This window comes from Cibotium barometz, chromosome 54, assembly GCF_041138505.1.
Source record: "Cibotium barometz isolate CiBa-2024 chromosome 54, ASM4113850v1, whole genome shotgun sequence".
Classification (NCBI taxonomy): domain Eukaryota; kingdom Viridiplantae; phylum Streptophyta; class Polypodiopsida; order Cyatheales; family Cibotiaceae; genus Cibotium; species Cibotium barometz.
In genome coordinates, this window is record NC_141099.1 from 39,085,077 (window position 1) to 39,107,925 (window position 22,849).

At 42.3% G+C, this 22,849-nt stretch overlaps 1 protein-coding gene and 1 long non-coding RNA gene across 2 annotated transcripts; one reads left to right on the forward strand and one right to left on the reverse strand.

Annotated features, from left to right (window-relative positions):
* Nucleotides 1–747: 747 nt before the first annotated feature.
* On the forward strand, nt 748–3,597 carry LOC147608134 (uncharacterized). Its single transcript, XM_086789889.1, has 3 exons — nt 748–1,033; nt 1,227–1,356; nt 2,128–3,597. The coding sequence occupies exons 1-3, from the start codon at nt 901–903 to the stop codon at nt 3,359–3,361; spliced, it is 1,497 nt and encodes a 498-aa protein (XP_086646015.1). The 5' UTR covers nt 748–900; the 3' UTR covers nt 3,362–3,597.
* Nucleotides 3,598–9,883: 6,286 nt separating this feature from the next.
* LOC147608135 (uncharacterized) lies at nt 9,884–10,411 on the reverse strand. Its single transcript, XR_015264641.1, has 3 exons — nt 10,288–10,411; nt 10,059–10,196; nt 9,884–9,977 (listed from the first exon to the last, which is right to left on the reverse strand). It is a non-coding gene; the product is annotated as an uncharacterized LOC147608135 (long non-coding RNA).
* Between the last annotated feature and the right edge of the window lie 12,438 nt (nt 10,412–22,849).

Here is a 22,849-nt window from a genome sequence, read left to right on the forward strand (position 1 = left end):
CTTAGAAAATATAACTAAAACTTGTAAAATTTGAAAGGGTTTTATTTCCTTCTCATAAGAATTTGAGAAGGATTTTCCCAAAGTTGAATAAGTTCTAGGCTAAAGAGAACCCGTCTTTTCTCGAACCCTAGTTCATTGTGTGTGTGTGAGAGAGAGAGAGAGCCCGTGTTCATTCTAGAGGGATCATCTCACCTCCATAAAAGTGATGTGATAATAAATAATGAAGTGTTTTTCCATTTTATAAAAGTGTTTTTTTGCCACTTCATGGTGCAAAGCTTGTGTTTCACTGATTTGTGTGTGTCTCTCTCTCAATAAAAGTGGTGTGAGATCATATTTAATTAAGTGTTTTCTCCTGTTCATGGAGTTGTGCTTTTTCACCCGCTTTCATGGTGCAAAACTTATGCGCGTAATATGCAAGACCAATGTGTATAATATGTGTGCGCGCGCGCGCGCGCGCGTGCGCACTGTACTGTGTGTGGCCACAATTAGTTCATATCGGAGGTGTTTTTGTCTCATTAATTCTGAAGTCGACTAAAGTTAGCCCAAGGTTGTTTTGTCTCACTCTACTGCAACATCTGCTATGCTATGCACGTGCAACCTGGTTTATTTCTCATCTCTCGTGCAGGGCTGGCAGCCGGCATTACTATAACGATAAGCAGTGATCTCCGCTCTCCCCTTCCTCATCCACCGACTCCCCTCCAATCCAAGCTCTTCATATATTAAGCTGCCTTTGCATCGCCCACACTCACTGGCCTCTTGGATTGCTTCATTACAAAGCTGTAAGCTGCCTGTATGAGAGAGCTCTCATAATAGCCTCTTCTTTTCTCTACTTTGATCAGTAATTCTTTTCCCATTGATTGCTTAGAGTAGGATTATATCGATCAGCAAAGAGAAGAGAGGATGGGCAGAGCCCCTTGTTGTGAGAAAATCGGCCTCAAGAAAGGTCCCTGGACACCTGATGAGGATCAAAAGCTTGTTGCCTATATCCAACAACATGGCCATGGCAGCTGGCGAGCTCTCCCTAAACAAGCTGGTAATGCAAAGACAAGTTAGTTAATTGTATGGATTTGCTCTCAAAAATGTGTTAAATGAGTGTTTAATGTATGTTTTCCTTCCTATCGCAAGGTGTGTCAAGAAATGCTTAAATAAATTAATGTCATCCTCATGCAAAGTGTGTAGAAATGATCATTAAATGAATAATTCAGTAAGTAGTCTTTCTAACGCAGGTCTCTTACGGTGTGGGAAGAGTTGTCGGCTAAGGTGGACGAACTACCTTAGGCCAGACATTAAGAGGGGAAAATTTTCGCCCGAAGAGGAGCAAAAGATCATCCAATTGCATGCAATCTTGGGAAACAGGTAAGTTCTTCTTGTATGGTAAGAATGCTGCATCTAATTAGGGGGTAATTAAGCTAATCAACATATTGTGTATAGTTCAGCTCCTAATTGTATGGTTAGTAATGGGGTAATTAATCTAATGAACATATTGTGCGTAGTGCAGCTCCTTGTATGTTCAATATATGTATATAGGGGGGTAATTAAGCTAATAAGAATTGCAGCTCCTCGTGTGGTTAGTATGTGTATAGGAAGACAATGAAGCTACTAATCAACATGTTGCCATATAGTACAGCTCCTTCTATGGTTAGTATGTATTTAAGGGGGTGATTAAGCATATTAAAATATTGCCTCACGCAAATTCTCTCTTTACATAATACAATATTAGGCTTCTCAATCCTGAAGGAACAGTCGATATGGGTTGTGAGATTAATTGTGTTTTGTCTTATATATTACTACTTACTTCTATGCATTGTCATTGCAGTAACAAGGGTACATTGGTGGAATTTTTTTGTTGGCAGAAGCTTGTATAGCATACAAACTTATGTATAGTGCTGCTCCTTGTATGGTAATTAGTATGGGTGATTAAGCTAATCAGCATATTGTCTCACTCAAATCCTCGATCTTTATATATATTTACCTTAGGTTTCTTAATCCAAAAAATTATATGGGTTGTGAGATTAATTGTGTTTGCCTTACCTTGCACCTTGTCCTGTACTCCCTTCTTGTTTCCTTCTGATCTCTTCCCAGCAGCCTTGATCTCCCTAATCACCCCCTGCTTGTTCTATGGTGTAGGTGGTCCGCAATCGCTGCGCATTTATGTGGAAGGACTGACAACGAAATCAAGAACCATTGGAACACTCATATGAAGAAGAAGCTGCTGCAAATGGGGATAGATCCGCTCACCCACAAGCCCAAGACGGACGTTCTGGCCTTCCCCGACGCCCACCCGCAACTCGTCTCCAACCTCAGCCACATGGCGCAGTGGCAGAACGTTCGCATGGAGGCGGAAGCTCGCCTGGCCAAGGAGTATAATCGCCGCAAAAGCTCTACTGGAAGGCTGATCGAAGAAAGGAGCGCTGCACATCTGCTTGGCAGAGGGCTAATGATTAATAACAATGCGTATTATGATCCTTTGCATTGTAATAATGAACTGCTTAATCGTTTATGGGAGCCAATGGCCGCGCAGCACATTGATGAGATGATTGAGGAGGAGACGTCAAGCGCGGATTACAGCCTCCTGCAATTGCAAGTGGCGACGAGCTTTCTTAATTCGCCGCAGAGGCAACAGATCTCCAGTGCGGCGGCGCCTCCGCCCATCGGTGCGAGCTCGAATCCGCGCAGCTGCCACATTTGGGGGATTCGCGCCGAGCATGAGGAGCTGTTGGTGGGCGGTGGAGAACCGGCCGCCTCGACGTCCAGCGGCGAAAATACTTTCGACGCCGGCTCTTTTGATTCCAAAGATTTCGAACTGCATCACGACAATCAAATTAACAACAATAATGTCAATAGCTGCAACAGCAACAGTACGCCCACGAGAGATGATGCCAAGGCGCTATTTGCTGCAGTAAATGCTAGCGTGAAGGCGGAGCCGGAGGAGCCGTTGGTCACCGACAATGGTGAATCAATGGTGAAAGTAATGCAACACTTGTCGCCGCCGACGGCACGTGACGATGAACGAATGGGAAGAGGCGGAGGCGGCCGCCGCCGCGACCACCTTGAAGCTGAAGAGACGTCCGCCGGTGGAGAAAGTGAAATGAAGGCACGAACATCAGAGGATATCCACAGCACCGCCAGTCCAACCACCACAACAACTAGCAGCAGCGATGGCTATGTGGGATATATGGCCAACTCTCTCTTCCCTTCTGTGTTTCTGATGGATCTTGTCGACAGGCCGGCCAACACGATCTTAAACACAGAGGCGTCCTCCTCCACCACTGGTGCTGCCATCTCTTCCATCGCCATGAGGTACCCCACAACCTCTAGTATGTCGTCCTGGACCATTGAAAGCGGGGATTTTCTGCTCTAGTGGCAGTGAAATGGCACTACTAAGAATTTGGCAACGTAAACAAGCCTTCACATCGCCGTCATCATCAGCTGGAAGATTGGCTAGCCTGCATGTGCTGTATTTGTAGATACTCTCTGTAGGTACTTTTCTTAGAGGACTTGCTTTCAATCGACCGTAATGTCAATGTAATTTTTTCTCAACTGCTTTTGTCATTTTCTGCCAAATGGGCTCCATGTAAAATGTCTGTCAATTGTCCTACTTTAATACCTTTTTTTATAAAACCCCACACCTTATAGTGTAGGGGTACTTGAGATCTGCATCTACAATTGATTAGGGTGTAGAAATGAATTCAACTCATCACCACCTTAGCATGCTACAAAACAAGGAAGAGATTAACACTAATGAGCCTAATGACAAGGCAAGAGATTTAGTTCAAAAGCTCATATGCTTGAACTATTAGATAGAGTCCCTTTTTAACTATTAGATAGAGTCCCTTTTTATAGGCTTGACTACATGTCCATTAGCCATTAATCATGCCCATAAGCCTACTTAAGCATCCCTTAATCTTTTCTAGATTTGAGCACAATCCCCATTAAAGTGAGCACCCATTTGGCATCCTTTCGCAGTTCTTCTAGGTCCCTACTCCGTATGCGCTAGTCATTCCACCTTTTCCTCATTCTTTGGACTCCTTTTAACCCCTTAAACCATAGTCTATGACTTATGCACTATTTGACACCCCTTTTTTCAAAGGGGATCAATGGCGGACATTGTCGCTCAAAAATCGAGGATCGGGTGGGCCATCGGATTTTGTGATCCATGTGTGATCCATGTGAAATCCAAGTGTGAACCCATCTTATGATCCCTGTGTGAACTAGGGATGGCGGCGGGGGACGGGACGCGCTTTTGTCAGCATTAAAGAGGGTGCGGACTTTAAAGCAAGGCATCTTTTTGAATTAAAGCTCCTTTATCACCCCCTTTGGATCATTTATCCCCATTTGGCATTTGGCTCCCTTTAGTCTCCCTTTAGTGGTGAGGCCTATTTCTGAGTATAATGTGACCTATTAGCAATGCCATCCCGGTATGAACCTTGTGTGATCTTGATGTGAACGGGTCGGCTTCTGGTTTAAACGATGATGGGATTTTTTTAGTAAACTAGTGCAAGGTTAAAGTTATCAACTATTCAAGGAGTGTGCTATGGCATCTTTCTTTGCAAGCAGTGATCTTGACAGACCGGTGTGGTCATTTGAGGATTGGCTATGGTGTGAATCAAGTGAGTATGATTCTGGCTTCTCTACATCCAATGATAGTATTACTGACAGTGAGCTCTCTATATCCAAGGACAATATCGTTGAAACAAGCTCAAATGAAGGCCGTTCATGCGAAGCCCCAAGACCACCTCTCGACTTGGAGATCAACTCAAGTATTTTTTTCCCGCTTGATCCACATTGGTATGTTTCTCAACGATTTTACTCCTTCAACAAAGCAAGTTACAACTTAATGAAGGGAGCTCTTGAAAATAACGATTCCACGAGATTAGAGGAGATAAAGGCATGTGACAACACAGGTTCTTTGGATCTCAAGCGATGGAGAAAACTACGGGACAATTTGTGGCTACAAAAGAATGAAGATGGGTGCTCTAACCTATGCTTGGTCTCTTCACCACATTTACAAATATCCCATATAAATGAGTGGGCCACAATTGTTAGAGAATGTCACATTGGCAGAAGATGGAGTATCCCACCGTGATATTCATGACACTTTGTGCATGCTCAAGAGCACCTGGTGCATGGATATAAGAAGGCAAGGCATCCCAATATAGTTTGCAAAAGATCTTCTACATAGCTGTAGTTGTTCACATAGTGAAGATTCGAAAAGAGCGCTTAGAACAAATGGTATTAACAGGTTGAACACAAATCTAGCAAAGCAGGAATACGTGAACATCACAGTTTCTAATTTGGGTCAAGCACTAGATGACATTGTCATTAAGCACAAAGTACGGCTAGTGTTTGTTCGCTCCAGAAATAGTTCATGTGGAAAGAAAAAGGTAATTGACTATGCATGTCATAGAGGCGGGGAACCTCGAAGGCAAGGAAGCAAGAGAAGGCTATGAAAATCAAAAAGGTGTGGATGTCCTTTCACTTTGTATCCCTATCATCAAGGACATGTGCCAGGCTCTCACGAGAAGACTTGTATCATCTACCTGTGCATCAAAATGTTCTCCAATGTTGTACAGAGGACTTGTTTGATGTGGGAATTCCGCGTCATGTGGCAAAAATGTCCTTGTCAAAGGAGAAGTTGCATTATAATAATGCCTCTAATGTGGATAAGGTAATCTACAGGTTTTTTTATGATACCACGAGAAGTGTCGATGATGTCCTTCCAAATAAGACGGCAAGGTACAAAGCATACTAGCACATACCTCTCACTGAATTGGCAATAATGTGATGAACAAACGATGGCATTTATTGTCTTTTGTAGGGAGGCTATCTGGAGATGATTGGGTTGCAATGTGGAAAGAGGTACAGCTATTGCAAAAACAAGGCAAGGTATGAAATTTAGTTGGCCATGTGTGTAAGGTGCTAGGCCCAGTGTAGCTTGAAAGTAACAAGATTTTCTTGGCATTGCAGGTGTGTTATTGTCAACCCTACAATCCTTCTGTGGAGGTTGCTCAAAAAAGACTGTTCATTATAATAATTCAAGATGAGTGGATGCTACACATGGCAATGCGTTTTTCTTTGAACAACTCATGGGCAATTGATAGTACATTTAAAACAAACATTTTTGGGCTACCATTGTATGCTGCAGTATTGCCCAATCAAAATGGAATTGGCATACCTATTTGGTTTATGTTATGCACAAATGATCCAGGGTCTGAACAAGAAGCAATTGCTCTCCAGGTTACTCTCAAGATAGTGCTATCTAGAATGAGAGATATTCGTCCAGCTGCCTTGGTAATTGACAAGTCACACATGGAGCTTGAGGCTTTCAACAAAGTGGTGCAAGAAGATTCTTATTGTTTGGATAGACAATGGCTTAGGTGGCCAACAACAAGTGGCATGCCATGTCCTTCTCTGCTGGTTCCATGCAAAGAAAGCGTGGGTAGAGAACTTACTCCCAAAGGTATTCATTGACTTCCAATGTAATGCTTCTCATTGGTTACCATACGCTTCATTAATGTTTGGTAATGTATTCTGCAAGTTCCCAAGGAGTCCCAAGACCATCTCTACTCCTCAATGTGTACCCTTTTGAATAGCTCTACGGAACTACAAAATTCTCTTGCAAAATTATGAGTCAAACACAAATGTGCAGAGATATGTTACAAATGGTTGGTGTGGGAGTGATTGCCCTTGGCGAACTAGATGGCCAAGATTTGGTCACCTCTTCAATTATGGAAATGTGGACACTACAAACCTTGTGGAGAGACTATGGCAATATATAAAGTACACATTATTGAATGCACAGATTAATCGATCTGTTTTGGACTTGGTACATGCAATCATTGGTGACTCGCAAAGTGGCACTCGCATGGGTGGGACCTTATTAGAGTTTTTCAAGCAAAAACAAGAGATAGGTACTATGTTGGTTGCTTTTGCATAGTAATATGTTCACTTCTTAACTTAACTCCTTTGCTCCTCTAACAGCTGACTCCAGACGATTCAATATCTATGGACATACTCAACAGCAAACAACACGTTTATGGGAAGGAGAAAAATTGCTGCAAAGATTTGAAGAACGGCCTTCTTCCGTGATTGCAGTAAATGAGCTAAATTTGCTATTCAAGATGTTAAGTGCTTCATATAATAAATGGTATCATGTCAGTCTGCAGACCAATTTTTGTGATTGTCCGGATGTTGCAAGCAACTGCAAGCATCTATATGGCCTAAGGCTAATCATTGAGAAGCATTTTTGTCACCTGATTCCAATCCTCCCAGTCATAGAAGTATGCTTATGGAGGATACTACTAATGTTAGCGAGGGGCACATTCAAAACATGCTTGAGATTAGTGTTGCATCCTCCAATCTTTCAGAACAGAAGAGTCGTGTACTTGCAAGCATCAATGAAATAAGAAGCATGCTCGATCAAGTTGAAGTGCATGTGCAAGAGAGTGACTCATCTCAGCTTGAAACTCTTTTGGACCATCTCAAGAGTTGCACATCCATCCTCATGGATGATCCAGCACCTAGACAGATCAAAATGCCCACTCGAGGAGGCATCCATCAGATACAGGAGCATGTCACAAGCACGAGGCTTGTCCATGGGGTGAAACGCATACAAAGGGCATCTACAATAAGTGAGGAGGAGCAAATAGGAACTTGTCAACCCTCCAGGCCAAAAAGACTCACCACCACAGTGTTGAGAAGAAAGCATCAACATGGTCGACAACGAGTGAGATTCCCAAAAAAACCATGGATTTGGTGTCCCCATTGTTGCTCAAAGACTTTTATGTTGGACCCTAAAGTGACCATAACTTGTTGCACATGCCATGTAATATTACCCTTGACATCAAGGCAGGCCCCAAGTGGTGGCGATTGTATTCTTGTTGGAAAAGTGGTAAGAATATGTGGGATCTCCTCTAGCGTTACTGCTAAAATTGTGTCATGTGATCCCGGCGGTGATGTAGATCAAGAGAGATGCTTTTCCTTGGCTCAAGATAATGGAGACATGGTGCGCAACGTGTTGGCCTCTGAGTGGATGCTTGTTCTCTTGTAATCAAGCTTTACACAACTCCATCCTCAATGAATTAAGAGTCTTGCTTTCTTTACCGTGTCTTTATGATCGTAGTTCACTTCAAATGAGGTTTTCATTTCTGTTATTATTTTTCTAAAGTTGTATGTTGTCGGGTCACATTGCCATGAATTGATGAGGTTCAAGCAGTGTTATCACTCTTGGTTCACAAATGGTTCACACAAGGTTCACACAGGGTTCACAACTCTGTAAATATTTTCCTAAAGGTTCATGCTCGGGTCACATTGCCTTGAATTGATGGGGTTCACACATGGTTCACAAAAGGTTCACAATGGGTTCACAAAAGGTTCACAAATGGTTCACACATGGTTCACACAAGGTTCACACAGGGTTCACAACTCTGTAAATATTTTCCTAAAGGTTCATGCTCTTGGGTCACATTGCCATGAATTGATGGGGTTTACACATGGTTCACAAATGGTTCCCATTTGGATCACACATGGTTCACACAGGGTTCGCTACCCTGCTAATACTTTTCTAAAATTGTATGCTCTCAGGTCACATTGCCATAAATTGATGGGGTTCACTCTTGGTTCACACATGGTTCACACTTGGTTCACTCAGTGTTTACAACCCTGTGAATATTTTCCCGAAGGTACATGTTCTCGGGACTCATTGCCATGATGAGTTCATTGGGTTTACACATGGTTCACACAAGGTTCACACAGGTTCACACAGGTTTCACTTTAGGATCACACAAGGATTACAAGCATGAGTATCTTATTCACATACCCTCTAAGGATTCCTCTAAGGATTATGTTCATCTACTTAGGAGCCCTTTTTGAGAACAAAGGGAGTACAGACCGTTGTCTGTCTATTACCCACAACCACCCACATTAAAAATTAGCATAAGGGTCTTCTCATTCACAACATAATGGAGTTTTCCATCAAGGAAGATTTACAATCCATAAAGACAATGTGTTTGCTAAAAAATTATCCACCACGACCACTCACAATTAAAATTAGCATAAGGGACTTCTCATTCACATCACAATAGAGTTAAATATCAAGAAAGAACCACAATCTTTAAAGAAATTGTGTTTGCCAAAAAATTATCCACGACCACTCGCAATTAAAATTAGCATAAGGGACTTCTCATTCACATCACAATAGAGTTAAATATCAAGAAAGAACCACAATCTTTAAAGAAATTATGTTTGCCAAGAAATTATCCACAACAACTCACATTAGAAAGAAGCATGAGGGACTTCACATTCACAACATAGAAGAGTTATTCTTCATGAAAAACAAGAGAAGATAAGAAACAATGCAAATTATCATTGCCAAAATATTTGTCATAAGACAACCAAGTTTGTATAAGTTTGCCGTGATACAAACTAACTTTGCAATAATGCAAAGTATCATTCCCAAAGTCGTTGCCACAATACAAAATGAGTATCATGTGAAGCCAAAACTATGCCGACACAAAGAAGGTGAACTCATTGTATCTCCAAGATCTTTTTCTTCGCCCATGCGGCCAAATCTAGCTTCAACTGCTCCATGGCCTCATGTTTGAACCAGGTCCTAGTCAACTACACACATAAGAGAAAATAAAATCGAATGAGTAAAACTCCTTAATTGTGAAACTTAGAGATAAGACTCAAGAGAAGCATCTTACATAGCTCTTCGATCGTTTGCCATATGTCCCCTCAATCATCCGTTTCATGTAGGCCATGACATAGAATCCACAATCTATAGCATTAGGCTGTTGCAGCACCTGCCAAAGAATCAAAGAATGAGTGAACCAATACAAATTTTCATGGTTAGTGATCACAAGGGTGCCAGGATTATTACATATGGTTTCTCCAAGGTATCCAAGGACTTCCTTGGCCTCTCCATAAACTCCCTCAATGAGTTGTTAGAGCAATGTGAAGCCATGATTTGCAAAGCCCTAAAAGCATAGTTGGTGTAGATGGTTTTAAAAAAAGATCTTTTTTGTTCTAAGATAATAAAACAAGTAGCCAATATGTACCTGTAAACAGATGACAAATGAGTTGGAGACACTACCCTTGAGAGTGGATCAAGATATAGTAATCCATGAGTCTCCCATGGACAACGCACTAGCCTTTTATGGATATTGTTGTACAACACAAAAAGTTGCCAATGATGTCTGTAGAATGAGAAGCAACAAGAACACATTAATCCATTAAGCATTCTAATAGATAGTTTGAACATCAAAGGTACTAAGTTAGTAGACCTACCCATCCACAATTGGAAAGAAGATAAACAAGTACTTTGCCACATCTACCTCTCCAAAGTAACTATCAAGCTTTTTTGCCTCTTGATTTCGACATGCCTTCATAAAGGCATACCAAAGGCTGTCACAAAACCATGCTTTTTCGAAGACATGGCTTTTGCTTTCAAAGCACGATCTTTCATCATCACCCATTGCGTCCCAATCATCTTCAGCCGTCTTTTTAAGTCGAGCTTCTTGAGTCCTCGTGTTTTTGTTAAGCTTCTGGTCCGGATTCTCAAAGCGCGCACGACATTGCTTTGTGTACAAAGCTCTTGGGGCCTCTTGAGTGCGATGACCTAGAGGACGACCACCCTTTCGCATAGAAATATCTACTTTGATATGATGCTTTTTGTGCAAATGGTCCATCATATCACCTCGCTTGAGTTATCGTACATTCAACCTGCGACGCTCCTCTGTAGCAATGCACAAACAAGCAGTACGACTGTCGTCAAGCAAAACATCTTCAAACAATTATGTTTCATCGGTGGCCATCGACCTTATGAAAAAAACACCATACATTAGTTGACTTTTCTTAAGCATGTGAAGCTCATCCACAACTCAAGTATGACTCAATGACTCAATGCAAAAGTAATTAAGCGACTCGATGCAAAGACACACACACACACAACTCTCTCCTCTCTCACTTATCGAGAGCAGTTTCTACTTGATGCGCTTTTACTTTTTTTCACTTTTTCTTAGTGTCATTTATAGCATCTCAAAGTGTGGGATGTACTGCCAATAATGTATTTAATTTGTCTTATAGGAGCCAACTTCAGCCTCAAAAGGTCATTAATGTGACTTTCTTACTTCCCTTCTTTATATACCAAGATGAATCCAGGATAAGCCCAAATTCACCTTTAAACAAAAGTGCAAGGTATAGACTCATGGTAGCCATCCACAAGACCATATAACCATTAGCTCCATCATGCATAGTAATGACTAAATACTACAACATCCCTACTAACACCGTTAGCGCCTAATAGCACCATGGATGTTGAACATTATATAGATCAAGGCTTAATATTTTATACATGTAGTGGCATGCATAATTGCAAGCCCCTAAAACGAATCATAGTTTCTAACTTACCCTTACTATACATATGTACACAAACAACATTACATAATATCATCATGCACGTTTAGAAATAAAACATGTATTACATGGAATTTTTGTGATTCTTCTTTAATAATTGGGTGTTTAAAAACACTTTTTCATTTCAATGATTTGGTTCTATTTTCACCTTAATCGAATTGATATATATCAAGGTTTTGAAGGGAAATTCCATCAATGCAATGGGAGTTTGTATGGAGACAATTGTAGATTATGATATTATAAGTACTTTTGCATGTTTATTACAAACAAAAACATGGTAATGGAAAATGTTTATTACAATCATATTATAGTGACGTATGGTAATATGCATATGTCAGTAAGAGGCTAGACATGATGTGACCTATTACCTCAGTTGCTTTACAACCTTATAAGAAGACATGGATATCCTATATCAAGGCTTGACTAAAGGAATTAAAGGATTAAAATCACCATGCCAAATAGGACTTTAAATCAATAAAGGTACCTTAATCAACACACAAGGATTCAAATCACTAGTAAGGGTACCTTAATCAACACAAAATTAATTCAAATCACCATGCAAAATAAGACTTAAAATATGATCGCATGCCTCTCTCAAGTGTTGCTAAGCATTGAGGATCTTGATTTTGATGAGTGAAAATGAATAAAAAGAGGAACGTGAAAAAGCTCGCAGAATCAAGAAAATGATGGAGGTGACGACCGTCGCAGTTGGTTCGTAGTAGCGCAAGAGGTAGCCGGTTTGCAAGGAGATTGCAAGGAGCAGCTGGTTCGCACTAGCGCTCAGCAGATTTGTGAACCGGATTGGAATTTTTTAATGATTTTTGAAAAAAAAATCAGTAGCGTCGATCGCGTGCATGCCATTAATTTGTTTTTAATCCACTAACTCCTTCATTAATTAGTTTTTAATCCACAATGGCCCCTCCTCTTTATGAGCAAGAATCTAATGCCCATCATACCACCTCCCATACCAAACATACCAAAAGCACTTCCACCACTAGGTGAAAGCATGTATAGGTGGTACCACTTTTTTCACCTTTTGGTGGTACCACCAATAGCCCCTAAAAGGAGGGAAGTTTAGTGTTTTTAAAATTAGTAATATGGAAAATAGTGGGCCATCATAAAATTAATTGGGCCCCCCTCTTTAAAGCATGCAATGATTTAGTAAAACAGCAAATTAGAAGTGCTTTTGTTGGCATTTTTTCCATTGTACAGAGGACTGCCTGTAGCCCCTTCACTACCATGACACCATGCCCTTACTGTGTAGCTTAATGTACTTTGACACCGTGCCTTTATTGTGTGGCTAACTTCCAACACTCCTTGACATATATACAAACAAAAATGGTTTTGACCTTGGAACGATTTTGTGTCGATCTGGTGTCATTTTCTTTAGTTTATAATGTGGTTGCATTTTGTGGACTCTTAAGAAAGTGATGGTTTGAAAGCTTGTCTAGGTACTAAAGTGCTTGTCAAGTGGTTTAAAAGTGCTGGTCTAGACACTAAAAGTGCTTGTCAAGTGGTTTGAAAGTGCTTGTCTAGGTATTGAAGTGCTTGTCAAGTGGTTTGAAAGTGCTTGTCTAGATACTAAAAGTGCTTGTCCAGGTGTACTGAAGTGCTTGACAAGAATTTCTCAAGTGGTCTGAAAGTACTAAACATGTGCTTGTCTAACTGCTGGTCAGGTAATCTGAAAGTGTTTGTCAAGGTGCTTAAAGCACTTGTTAAGTGGTCTAGAATGCTTGTCTAGATACTAAAAGTACCTGACAGGTGCTTACCTTGTGGCCTCCAAGTGCTTGTCAAGTGCTTGTGTAGGTAGTTCAATTGTTTGGGAAGTGCTGGTCAAGTGGTCTGAAAGTGCTTGTCTAGTTACTTAAAGTGCTTGTCTAGGTACTTAAAGTGTTGTAGATCCTAGAAGTGCTTGTGTAGGTACTAGAAGTGCTTGTGTAGGTACTAGAAGTGCTTTTTTGTCAAGTGGTCTTAAAGTGCTTGTCTACTAGTGAAAGTGCTGTCAAAGAGTTGAACGTGTGAAATAGTGCTTCTTAGGAGGACGCATTATGCTAGCTTGAAAGTTAGAACTTACAAGTTCTCCTCTGGGGGTATGCTATTATAGATTTGTTCAAATACATCATTTGACAATTCATATACATTAGGCTCACCTTCTACCGAGCACATCGGAAACCTGATGCATCACAGCAGGTCGGAGTAGATAAAAGCAGGGGGCTTGTCGTCATCTTGGCCATTTACATTGTCGTAGAAGAGTCCCTCAACGACAAATGAGTTCTTTTGAATACGGTTATGCGATTCATCCCTTTCAGATTTGATGGTCAAGCACTTGGTTTTAGTGCACTTCAAGATGTAGAAGTCTGCACCTGGATCTTCTGCATCAAGGCATCACTTAGGTCATCATGGTGGCCAGCATACATGGGGGCTCCTGGTAACTCATCATCGCTGGATGCTTCTCCAATCGTTTTGAACATTGACAGTCGGTTGTATTCGCAAGTACTGCAACCTCTCAACATGGTCCTTGTTTACACATCTCCTCCATTGGCCTTTCATGCATGCATGGCAAAAGCAGGACAATGGTATGCACCGTAGCCCGTGCATATCTGATTGACTATAGCCGTTGACACAGTGGAAGGATCGAGACCCTTTGATCCGCATGCAATCCCACTCTCTATCTCTGTCTATATCACCGAGCTTGACCTCCCAGAATCTACGATCGACTTTCTTCCTTGTCAATGGACATTCTTTCCTGAGGGTTGCATTGAGGAATGCCACCACACTTGAAGCGTTATGTAACACCCATCCGTCAGATTCTAGCTGCTCCTGTGTGAGAGATCTTTTGAGCACCGCACCAGCCCCATCGTGCTCGCCCTTCCCATGGCTGGATGCGAAGAAACTGTGAATCATCTCAATACCTGTCATGTTGAAGTATCGAGCTACAAAATAGAAAGGGTGCCTTGCTTTGAATTGTGAAGCAGTGCCATTAGACCACACCCAGTGTCGCTTGACATTGCATCCTTGAGCTTTCAGCCACTCATTGTGCAAAATAAAGCAGTGTTGCACAAACAAAGTGTCGTGGATTTTGTCATCAGAGATGTAGAAGTGGGTTGTCTTCCAAATGGTACCAAGCACATCACGCAGGTACGAAATGTGGACCAAGATTGTCACGTGAGTTGAATACCAATGCATTGATTGAATTTCATTATGCACCTTGAAGGAGTAATTCTCTGCAAAATCCACTACCGACACCACTACATCATCTGGAAATTTATCCAAACACTCTTTGAATTGTTCAGCTTGCCATCTGTACTTATAATTGTGTTTGATGAAGTTTCCCAATTTGCTTTGAAGCAAGGAAGTGAAAGTCCTCAGGCTGACTTGGCGAACAACAAGATCTTTCCGAGTTTTTGCTTGACCGTTCTCATCCACTTCCTGTGTAGGAACGTCGTCAACAAAAAGCTTGACAATCATCATAGAGATGTCATTGCTTTTTTCATGTGGACACAAGGAGATCTGTTTAATGCCACAATGTTGGCATGTACCCAAAAGACATTGTCTATGGTGATAAGCAGAGTCAATGGGTTTTGGGCACAATACAGACTCCCACAGGTCTGTTAAGCTTGGAAATGTTGCATTGGAGGCTGCGCACTGAGCTGTTCCATCATGAGAACTGCAAAGCCCATATCTTCCCTGGCGCATCTGATTAAGAGCTTCCTTGAAGTAGACAAGCTGCACATGGTATTCATAGCAACAAGTGTTGTGGTCCTTCAACTTGCGTATGAAGTATGGCTTTAGACCCTCAAAACATCTAAGGGAGATCCTTATGTTAGGATGAGCCACTTGGAACCGCATATAGAAGTCCCTCTGTGATAAAGAAGACAAATTTAGACACACTATCAAGCATTATAAATCATTCTGAAGCAACCTATAGCATTGGTAAAGCTATGACACTCATTAGTAAGAATTATGATGCACTTTCAATCAGTGTAAAGCTATGATACTCATTGGGTAAAGCTCTTAGACGCACTTAGTAGCACTTTTTGCACACCTGGCAGCACTTGTAAATGGTTGTAAAGCACTCTCAAGCACCTGCAAGCACTTAGAAGCCTGAGGATCCATTTAGATGAACTTGGAATAACATGGAATTTCTTGGAAGCACTTAGAAGCACTTGGAAACACTAGCAAACACGTAGAAGCAAGTAAAGCATGTGGAAGCACTTGGAAGCACTTAGAAGCACTTAGAAGCACATGGAAGCACTTAGAGACACATGGAATCACTAGCAAACACTTAGAAGCACTTGGAAGCACTTAGAACCACTAGCAAACACTTGGAACCACTAGCAAGCACTTAGAAGCACTTGGAAGCACTTAGAAACACATGGAAGCACTAGCAAGCACTAGAAGCACTTGGAAGCACTTGCAAGCACTTAGAAGCACTAGCAAGCACTTGCAAGCACTTAGCAAGCATTTAGAAGCCCTAGCAAGCACTTGGAAGCACTTACAAGCACTTACAAGCACTTGGAAGCAGTTAGAAGCTCCTGTTATCACTTCTGAAGCTCTGTTAAGCCATTACGAGCACTTGGAAGCAGTTAGAAGCTCCTGTTATCACTTCTGAAGCTCTATTAAGCCATTACGAGCATAAGCACTTAGAAGCATTTGGAAGAGCTCTCAAGCACTTGGCAGCTTTTTGAAGCACTATTAAGCACTTAGAAGCAACAAAAGGCACTTAGAAGCACACAGAAACATTTAGATGCACTTGGAAGCACTTACAAGCACTTACAAGCACTTGGAAGCAGTTAGAAGCTCCTGTTATCACTTCTTAAGCTCTGTTAAGCCATTACAAGCTTAAGCACTTGGAAGCATTTGGAAGAACTCTCAGGCACCTGGCAGCTTTTTGAAGCACTATTAAGCACTCAGAAGCAACAAAAGGCACTTAGAAGCACACAAAAGCATTTAGATGCACTTGGAATGACATAAAATTACTTGGAACCACTATGAACCATGTAGAAGCACTTGTGATCACTTGAAGAAGTATGTCAAGCACTATAAAGCATGGTTAAGCAATATAGTACACTGTCGGGCACTCGGAAGTGGTCTGAAAATGCTCAGAAGCACTAAGATGCACTCATGACTTGGAATTTCTTGGAATCACCATGAAGCACTCAGAAGCATCTGAAATCAATTGTAAAGCTTCGTAAAGCACTATAGTGCATGGTTAAGCATCGTAATGCACTGTGAGGCACTTGCAAACATTTGGAAGCATGGTAAAGCACTCTAATGCCCTATCATACAAAATTTTAGTACTATCAACCACTGACATTTAGAAGTCAGTATCGTATAGAAGAGCATATCCGGATACACTATCAATCATATGCGAGCAACTGTGTAGCTCTTACAACACACTCTCAACACAGTAATATACCTGAGGCAAATCGAGTAGATGCACTAGATGCAGTACATGCGCACTCTTGCCTATCCTCTTTCGAACAACATCTTTCTTGTTTGGGGAGATGCGAGTTTCCACCGACCAAAACTGAAACACAATTTCCCTTATTTCACTGGTGATGGTGCTTGCCCTATGCAATCCAAGGGAAGTGACCCTTCCTCCGCTTCATGTTGCAGTCGAAAATTGGCTGCAATGACATTCCTTCGATGAAAGCCTTGGCAACTTCTCTACCACTCATTTGATTGTCAACACCAGATGCACCATTGAGGCATGCCACGATAGTAGCCTACTTTAAAAACAACTCGTTATTTGAATGGGGTGTCTTCACCTCAGATAATGTATGACAAATGTTAGAGAAAATTAGTCTCTCAACTGTCTCTGACGTGTGCTGCAACACTGAGAACGTTGGATGACAGAGGAGCTTTTGTAAAATCTTTGTTTGAAGACCCTCAAAAAGCCAGTTTGTTTGTTTGCGCTAGCACTGAGAAACTGCTCTACAGATTTTCTTTGCCTCTCGCTCATCAATGTCACCATCCTCGTGCGTACATGCCATCCTCTTCTCAATGCTTCTTTGTTCCCTCTTCTTTGCAACCCAGTAGTTTCGAAGACCTAGCAGAAGTTCTCTCGGGATGTGTTGTGTGATAGACAATGGGGGAAGATATACGGAGCTTGTATTGCCATTCTGTATGTGGAGCCAGTTATGAGGGAGCTAGGAGGCTGAGGTTATTACAAAGAAGACCATTAAAGCAGTTATGAGGGAGCTAGGAGGCTGAGGTTATTGCAAAGAAGACCATTAAAGCACAACTGTAGTCTTCATGGAGAGAGAGAGAGAGAGGGAGAGAGGGAGATAGTACAGATGAATACAGCTTGCGCTCAGGCAGGAATAGAGGCCCTTTTGTGTAGGCGGGAAGCAGAGGCTATGGCAGAGAGAGAGAGAGAGGCAGAGAGTGAGAGAGAGTCACGAGATAGGCCAATGGATTGCAAGACGAGTGTAGACTGAGTGGAGGAGAGAAAATATTCAGAAGCATTTAATTGGCATGCCATTCCCTTAATGAATGCCAATGGATTGCAAGACGAGTGTAGACTGAGTGGAGGAGAGAGAATATTCAGAAGCATTTAATTGGCATGCCATTCCCTTAATGAATGCTCAGTTACATTTTCAAGCCCGTCTCTATTTCAAATTTAAGCCTCTTTCTCCTCCCAATGGGGTGGCTAAAAGGAGTGTCCAAGACACTCCTTTTTGGTACCACCTATACATGCTTTCACCCCACTGCCACCATAAGTTCCATACATACCTCCTGGCATACCTCCATACATACCTCCATGCATACCTGGTTGCATGCCATAGCTCCCAGTCATACCCATGTTGGGTACACCCATCATGGAATGAAAGACAAAGCCTCCGCCAAAGTAATTAGGATGAGAAGTATTGAAAGGGTTTCCATGGATAGGTGGGGGAAAAGAGGAAGAAGAATTAGGGTATGGCTGAAAATTTGGGTGGATGGGAGTCGAATGTTGAGGCTTAGCTTTCTTCTCAGACCCCTGCCTACGTGGTTTGGAATCATCTTTGAAGTTTCGTGGGGTGGAAAACGTGAGTCCTTCACGAGTTCCATTAATTCCTCCATCAAATTCTGCATCTTTGCTTCATAGGTGGCATCATCATCTTCAAGCTCTGGCATATCGGAAGGTATTTCTTGCTCACTTTCCTCGTCTTCATCGAAGTAGTAGTCGTCCTCTTCCGAAGATAAATCCTTCATCTCTGCACTAGTTTCAGCCATAGAATTAAATGTGTCGACCACAGGCTCGCCTTCTTGAAAAAGTTGACAAAAGTTGACGATGGATCCCGGCAATGGAACCTTGAAACCGACCTTTAGAAACTTGATGGGCGGTGAACACAATTAATCACACTTTAATCACTTTATGAGCTGGAATAAATTTGGAAGAAAAGAAAATATTTAAATGGAGCTAGATTGCTCCTGCACAAGAGACCAATTGGCCCCAAAGCATGGCGCCCCTGCACGTAATTATTTATACTTCAAAGTCGACATAGTACAACTCCTGAGAAGATTCCTCCTTGATCCACGGGGAGGAGATCTCCTTCAAGATTTCACCCAAGATGTGTGTTGTTGAATACAAGGGCCTTGGCCTCTTATTTATTCAAATTTGGGGGAAAAGCTATGCTTTTCCCCTTTGGAAAAATCTACTAGGGAGGCTTTTACCCAAAAACCATCGAGTAGCTTTTCTTTTCTTTTCCTATTCTTTTCTTTTAAAAAAAATACATGCGCTTTTAGGCTCTCCGACGCTTTTCTCATGTGCTCTGTTTATCGCCTTGCTTTTTGCTATGCTCGACGCTCGCTGCACTGCTGGCTGCCCATGCTACGCTAGCTGATGTCTTCCACACAAGCTAGCCAAGTGCCATCACATACATCTGCCACGTGTGCCACGGAGTACATGTGCCATGTGGCTAGGCCACGTATCAGTTGTTGACTGGGCCACATGTCAACTACTGATTGGGCTTTCCCACAAGGTATCTCAGTTGCTTCTTCTACATCAAGGTAAGAGAAACACACATATACATGCATATGTACATACAAATGAGCATGAACAAACATGTACTCATACACACACCAAACATGTATCTACATCCACACACGTGTACAAACTTACACACATGCATTTATTGGATTAATCATGATTAGTGAATGCTTAAACATGCTTAAAACATGATTACAATGCTTAAGACCAAGAGGTAAAATACTCAGTCTTGTGATGACAGACGCCCACCAGTGACCGGCCAAGAGCCTATAAAAGGATGGCCCGGGTCAGTCAGTTAGTAAGAGTCTCACGACCATGCAAGAGCTTTGCGCTTAGGAGCTTGGATCTAGTGCAAACGTGCACCTGCTTCATGCAGTCGAGACCGGCAAGTCTCCAGGCTCGCGAGGGTAGCTCCGTGGTGGTATGGGACGTCATGGAGTAGAGATTAGTTGGTACATCTAGCTAGATAGCTCAGCTCATGGTTCGGTTGGGGACAACCATGTCTTGTGGGGTTTGCCCACGCCTGTCATGGTTGGGTGGTGAGCCAGGCTTGCACCCCCTTCACGGTTTATGGCTTTGTTTTGCAGGTTTCGTGTCTTGTTTCATGATTGCTCTTCGAGGAGTCCCTTGGGGTTTTGACAGTGGTATCAGAGCATGCCTCGGAGAGCAAGCAAGTTGGTAGGTAGGAAAAGAAAATGAGGTCAAGAAGAGGTATGAGTTCGGCTACACTGTTGTTTTTCATGTTTACTATTGTTTTTTTTTGGATTTTATCGTGTTTTTTTCTTTAGTTTGCATTGCTGGAACTCGAGTTGGGTTGTGATCATGGAGAGGATCGACTTGGACAACATGAAGAGAGTTGGGCAAGGTGAGAAGAAAGCCAAGCTTTGTCGGTTGTGAGTGTGAGAACCGAGAATTTCTATCGTTTTTGTTGTTGTTCGTAGGTGGCGGGCAGCCCAGGTGCACTGCTTTTTTTAGCCCTCCAATTTTTTAAAACTTCACGTTTTTTTTAGCGTTGATTGGATTATCACATGTTTTTTGACGGCAACTCCCCATTTAAAAAAAAAACGCATGCAGCGTGGCTTAAACGAAAACATGTATCTAGCATGGCCTTTCACAAAAAGCTTGTTATGGGTTTTTTTTTCAAAACCAAAAAAAACTAGCGTACACTTAAAAACTCATCTTGGAAGTTTTTTTAAAAATCCTAATGTGGGCTTAAGTGGACTTCCAGAATTCGGCACGGGAGTTCTCTCATGAAGGCTTCTTGCACGATCTCGGGTTGGTAGTGCCTCCTTGTTTTCTGTCTTCCTTTGACAGCCAGCTCTCCTTAGCGCTACTCGAACCCCTTTGTGCACGGGTTATCTCTTAGCTTTCGGGAGCATTTGGTTTCTCGAAGACTTAGTTGCTCCTCGCCTCTCCTCTCCTAAGATGTCAACCCAAGATTCATAGATGGACCCCGCTCTCCTAAACACGAAGACTTGTCGGCTCTTGAGGCCACCGACTGAAGATTTCATGAGACTAAATCTAATTTACAGGAGTTTAAAGCTACTTTCGAGGCTTCTTTTGCGGAGCATCAGGCACATGTCACCATGCAGTTGTAGAATTCTATCTCTTTATTGATCACTACTCTATCCACCCTTTCAGGCATGGATACCTTGGCATCTGCTTTAGGCCAACATCACTTTGGAGCAGTTTGGGGGCAAGCAAAAGTAGCGTACCAAGGAGATTGTGGACATGTGGCTACATAAGTGGCAGGTCCACTTCCAATTTCATTCATATGATGATGACAAAAAGTTAGTAGCAGGTTTCCTCTCGGGCAAGGCTTTGCTCAGGTGGAAAGAACTCAGACCTAAACCGACAACCTGGGTGCAGTTTGAAAAAGTCTTCATGAAAGAGTTCCTCAACGAGGATGACTATGATATAGTTGCTCAGTTTGCTAGTTTAACCATGACCTCGTAGAACCTCACTTATGAGGGCTACATCCAAAAATTTAGAGACTTGCAGATGAAAGCTACAAAGATGGATTCTACTATTGTATTGGGTTTCTTCGTAGCAGGATTACTCGGCTCGTACCGTTTACAGGGCAAGAATAACAAGTGCAAAACTTTGGACGAGGCTATTCGCTTTGCACGTACTTATGATACGATGAACTCTTCCAAAACCAAGACCGTAACCAAGCAAGGGAATAAGCACAAAAGGAAGTTCTCCGCACTGATGTGACAAGCACGACAGAAGGAAAGTCTTCGGACCCAACCTGTGAAGAAACATGACTTTTCCAATCCTAAAAAGGGATTTTTTGGGATTATTTTATATTTTATATTTTTGGGGTTTTTGTCTTGGCTGCTGTCCTAAACCTTTATGGTGACCGACCAGCACCCCCTCTACTATAAATAGGATTGCCCATACCTCATCATGCAGTGTACCTCTTCATCGTCGCCATATCACGTACCATCTGGCCGCCTACAAGCAGAGGCTCTCATCTGTGTTTTCCTCTGCTGGTCCAGGCCACCTACTTCAGGGCTCGCCAACATCAGGCTGTATTCTTGCGCTTGCATCAGGCCTACATCAGTTCACATCTGCATTTCATCTCAACAAATGCCAGCGCCTACATCAGAGCATATATCAACATTTATACATCTCTTACATCAGTGTTTTGGTTCAGTTATTGCAACTCACATCAGTCCACATCAGCGCCGCTTACATCAGCCTTACATTAGGGTTTATATTAGCGTTTATCTCAGCCTTCTTTAGCGCATACATCACGGCTCACATCCAACATATCTTGTGTGTTTTAGCATAGCCCTCGGACAGCAGTCCTCTGCTACATCAGGACAGTAGCAGCCCTCTCTGCTACACATCAGGACAGCAGTAGCCCTCTCTGCTACATCGGGACGATAGCCCTCTCTACTTCAGGTACGCAACACCCGTGTCATCAGAGATTGCACCACCATTATCATCATCGATGTTACCTTTTTCCGCTCTGCCAATATCGGATTGCTTTGCCTCACATCGGCGCGAGCCTTCGTCATCGACTGTGCTTCAGCTCCGACATCTTCTCTACTTCATCATTGGTCTTCTTTTTGCTTAGAGAAACCTCTCATGTGAGGACTCTTCTACACACTGCACTCACCTTTTTATATATATTCACTCACATATTTCATGCCGTGTGGTTTTACTCTGATCTCTCGTATATCTAGTCCTTCCATCCTTTTACCCTCACATGGTATCAGAGCTATCGTGAGCAAAGGGATTAAATACCTCGAGAGCACACAGCATGGATCGTCTACCCGCACTCTTGGAGGACCGATTCTTCTCACCAAAAGATGCTTCTCCAAACTCTGATCTGGACCACATAAGGAATGGGATTTCTTACTCAGTGGAGAATCTTGTTCAAGATCATACTTTCGGAGACGATCAACCCATGCACATCACCTCATCCACACCACCTTTGCCATCACG

Excerpts from the sequence above, each read along its gene's own strand:
- LOC147608134 (XM_086789889.1), top strand. The coding sequence starts at position 901 with ATGGGCAGAGCCCCTTGTTGTGAGAAAATCGGCCTCAAGAAAGGTCCC. Across the intron at positions 1,034-1,226 it reads AGCTCTCCCTAAACAAGCTG|GTCTCTTACGGTGTGGGAAG; the intron begins GTAATGCAAAGA and ends TTTCTAACGCAG. Across the intron at positions 1,357-2,127 it reads CATGCAATCTTGGGAAACAG|GTGGTCCGCAATCGCTGCGC; the intron begins GTAAGTTCTTCT and ends TCTATGGTGTAG.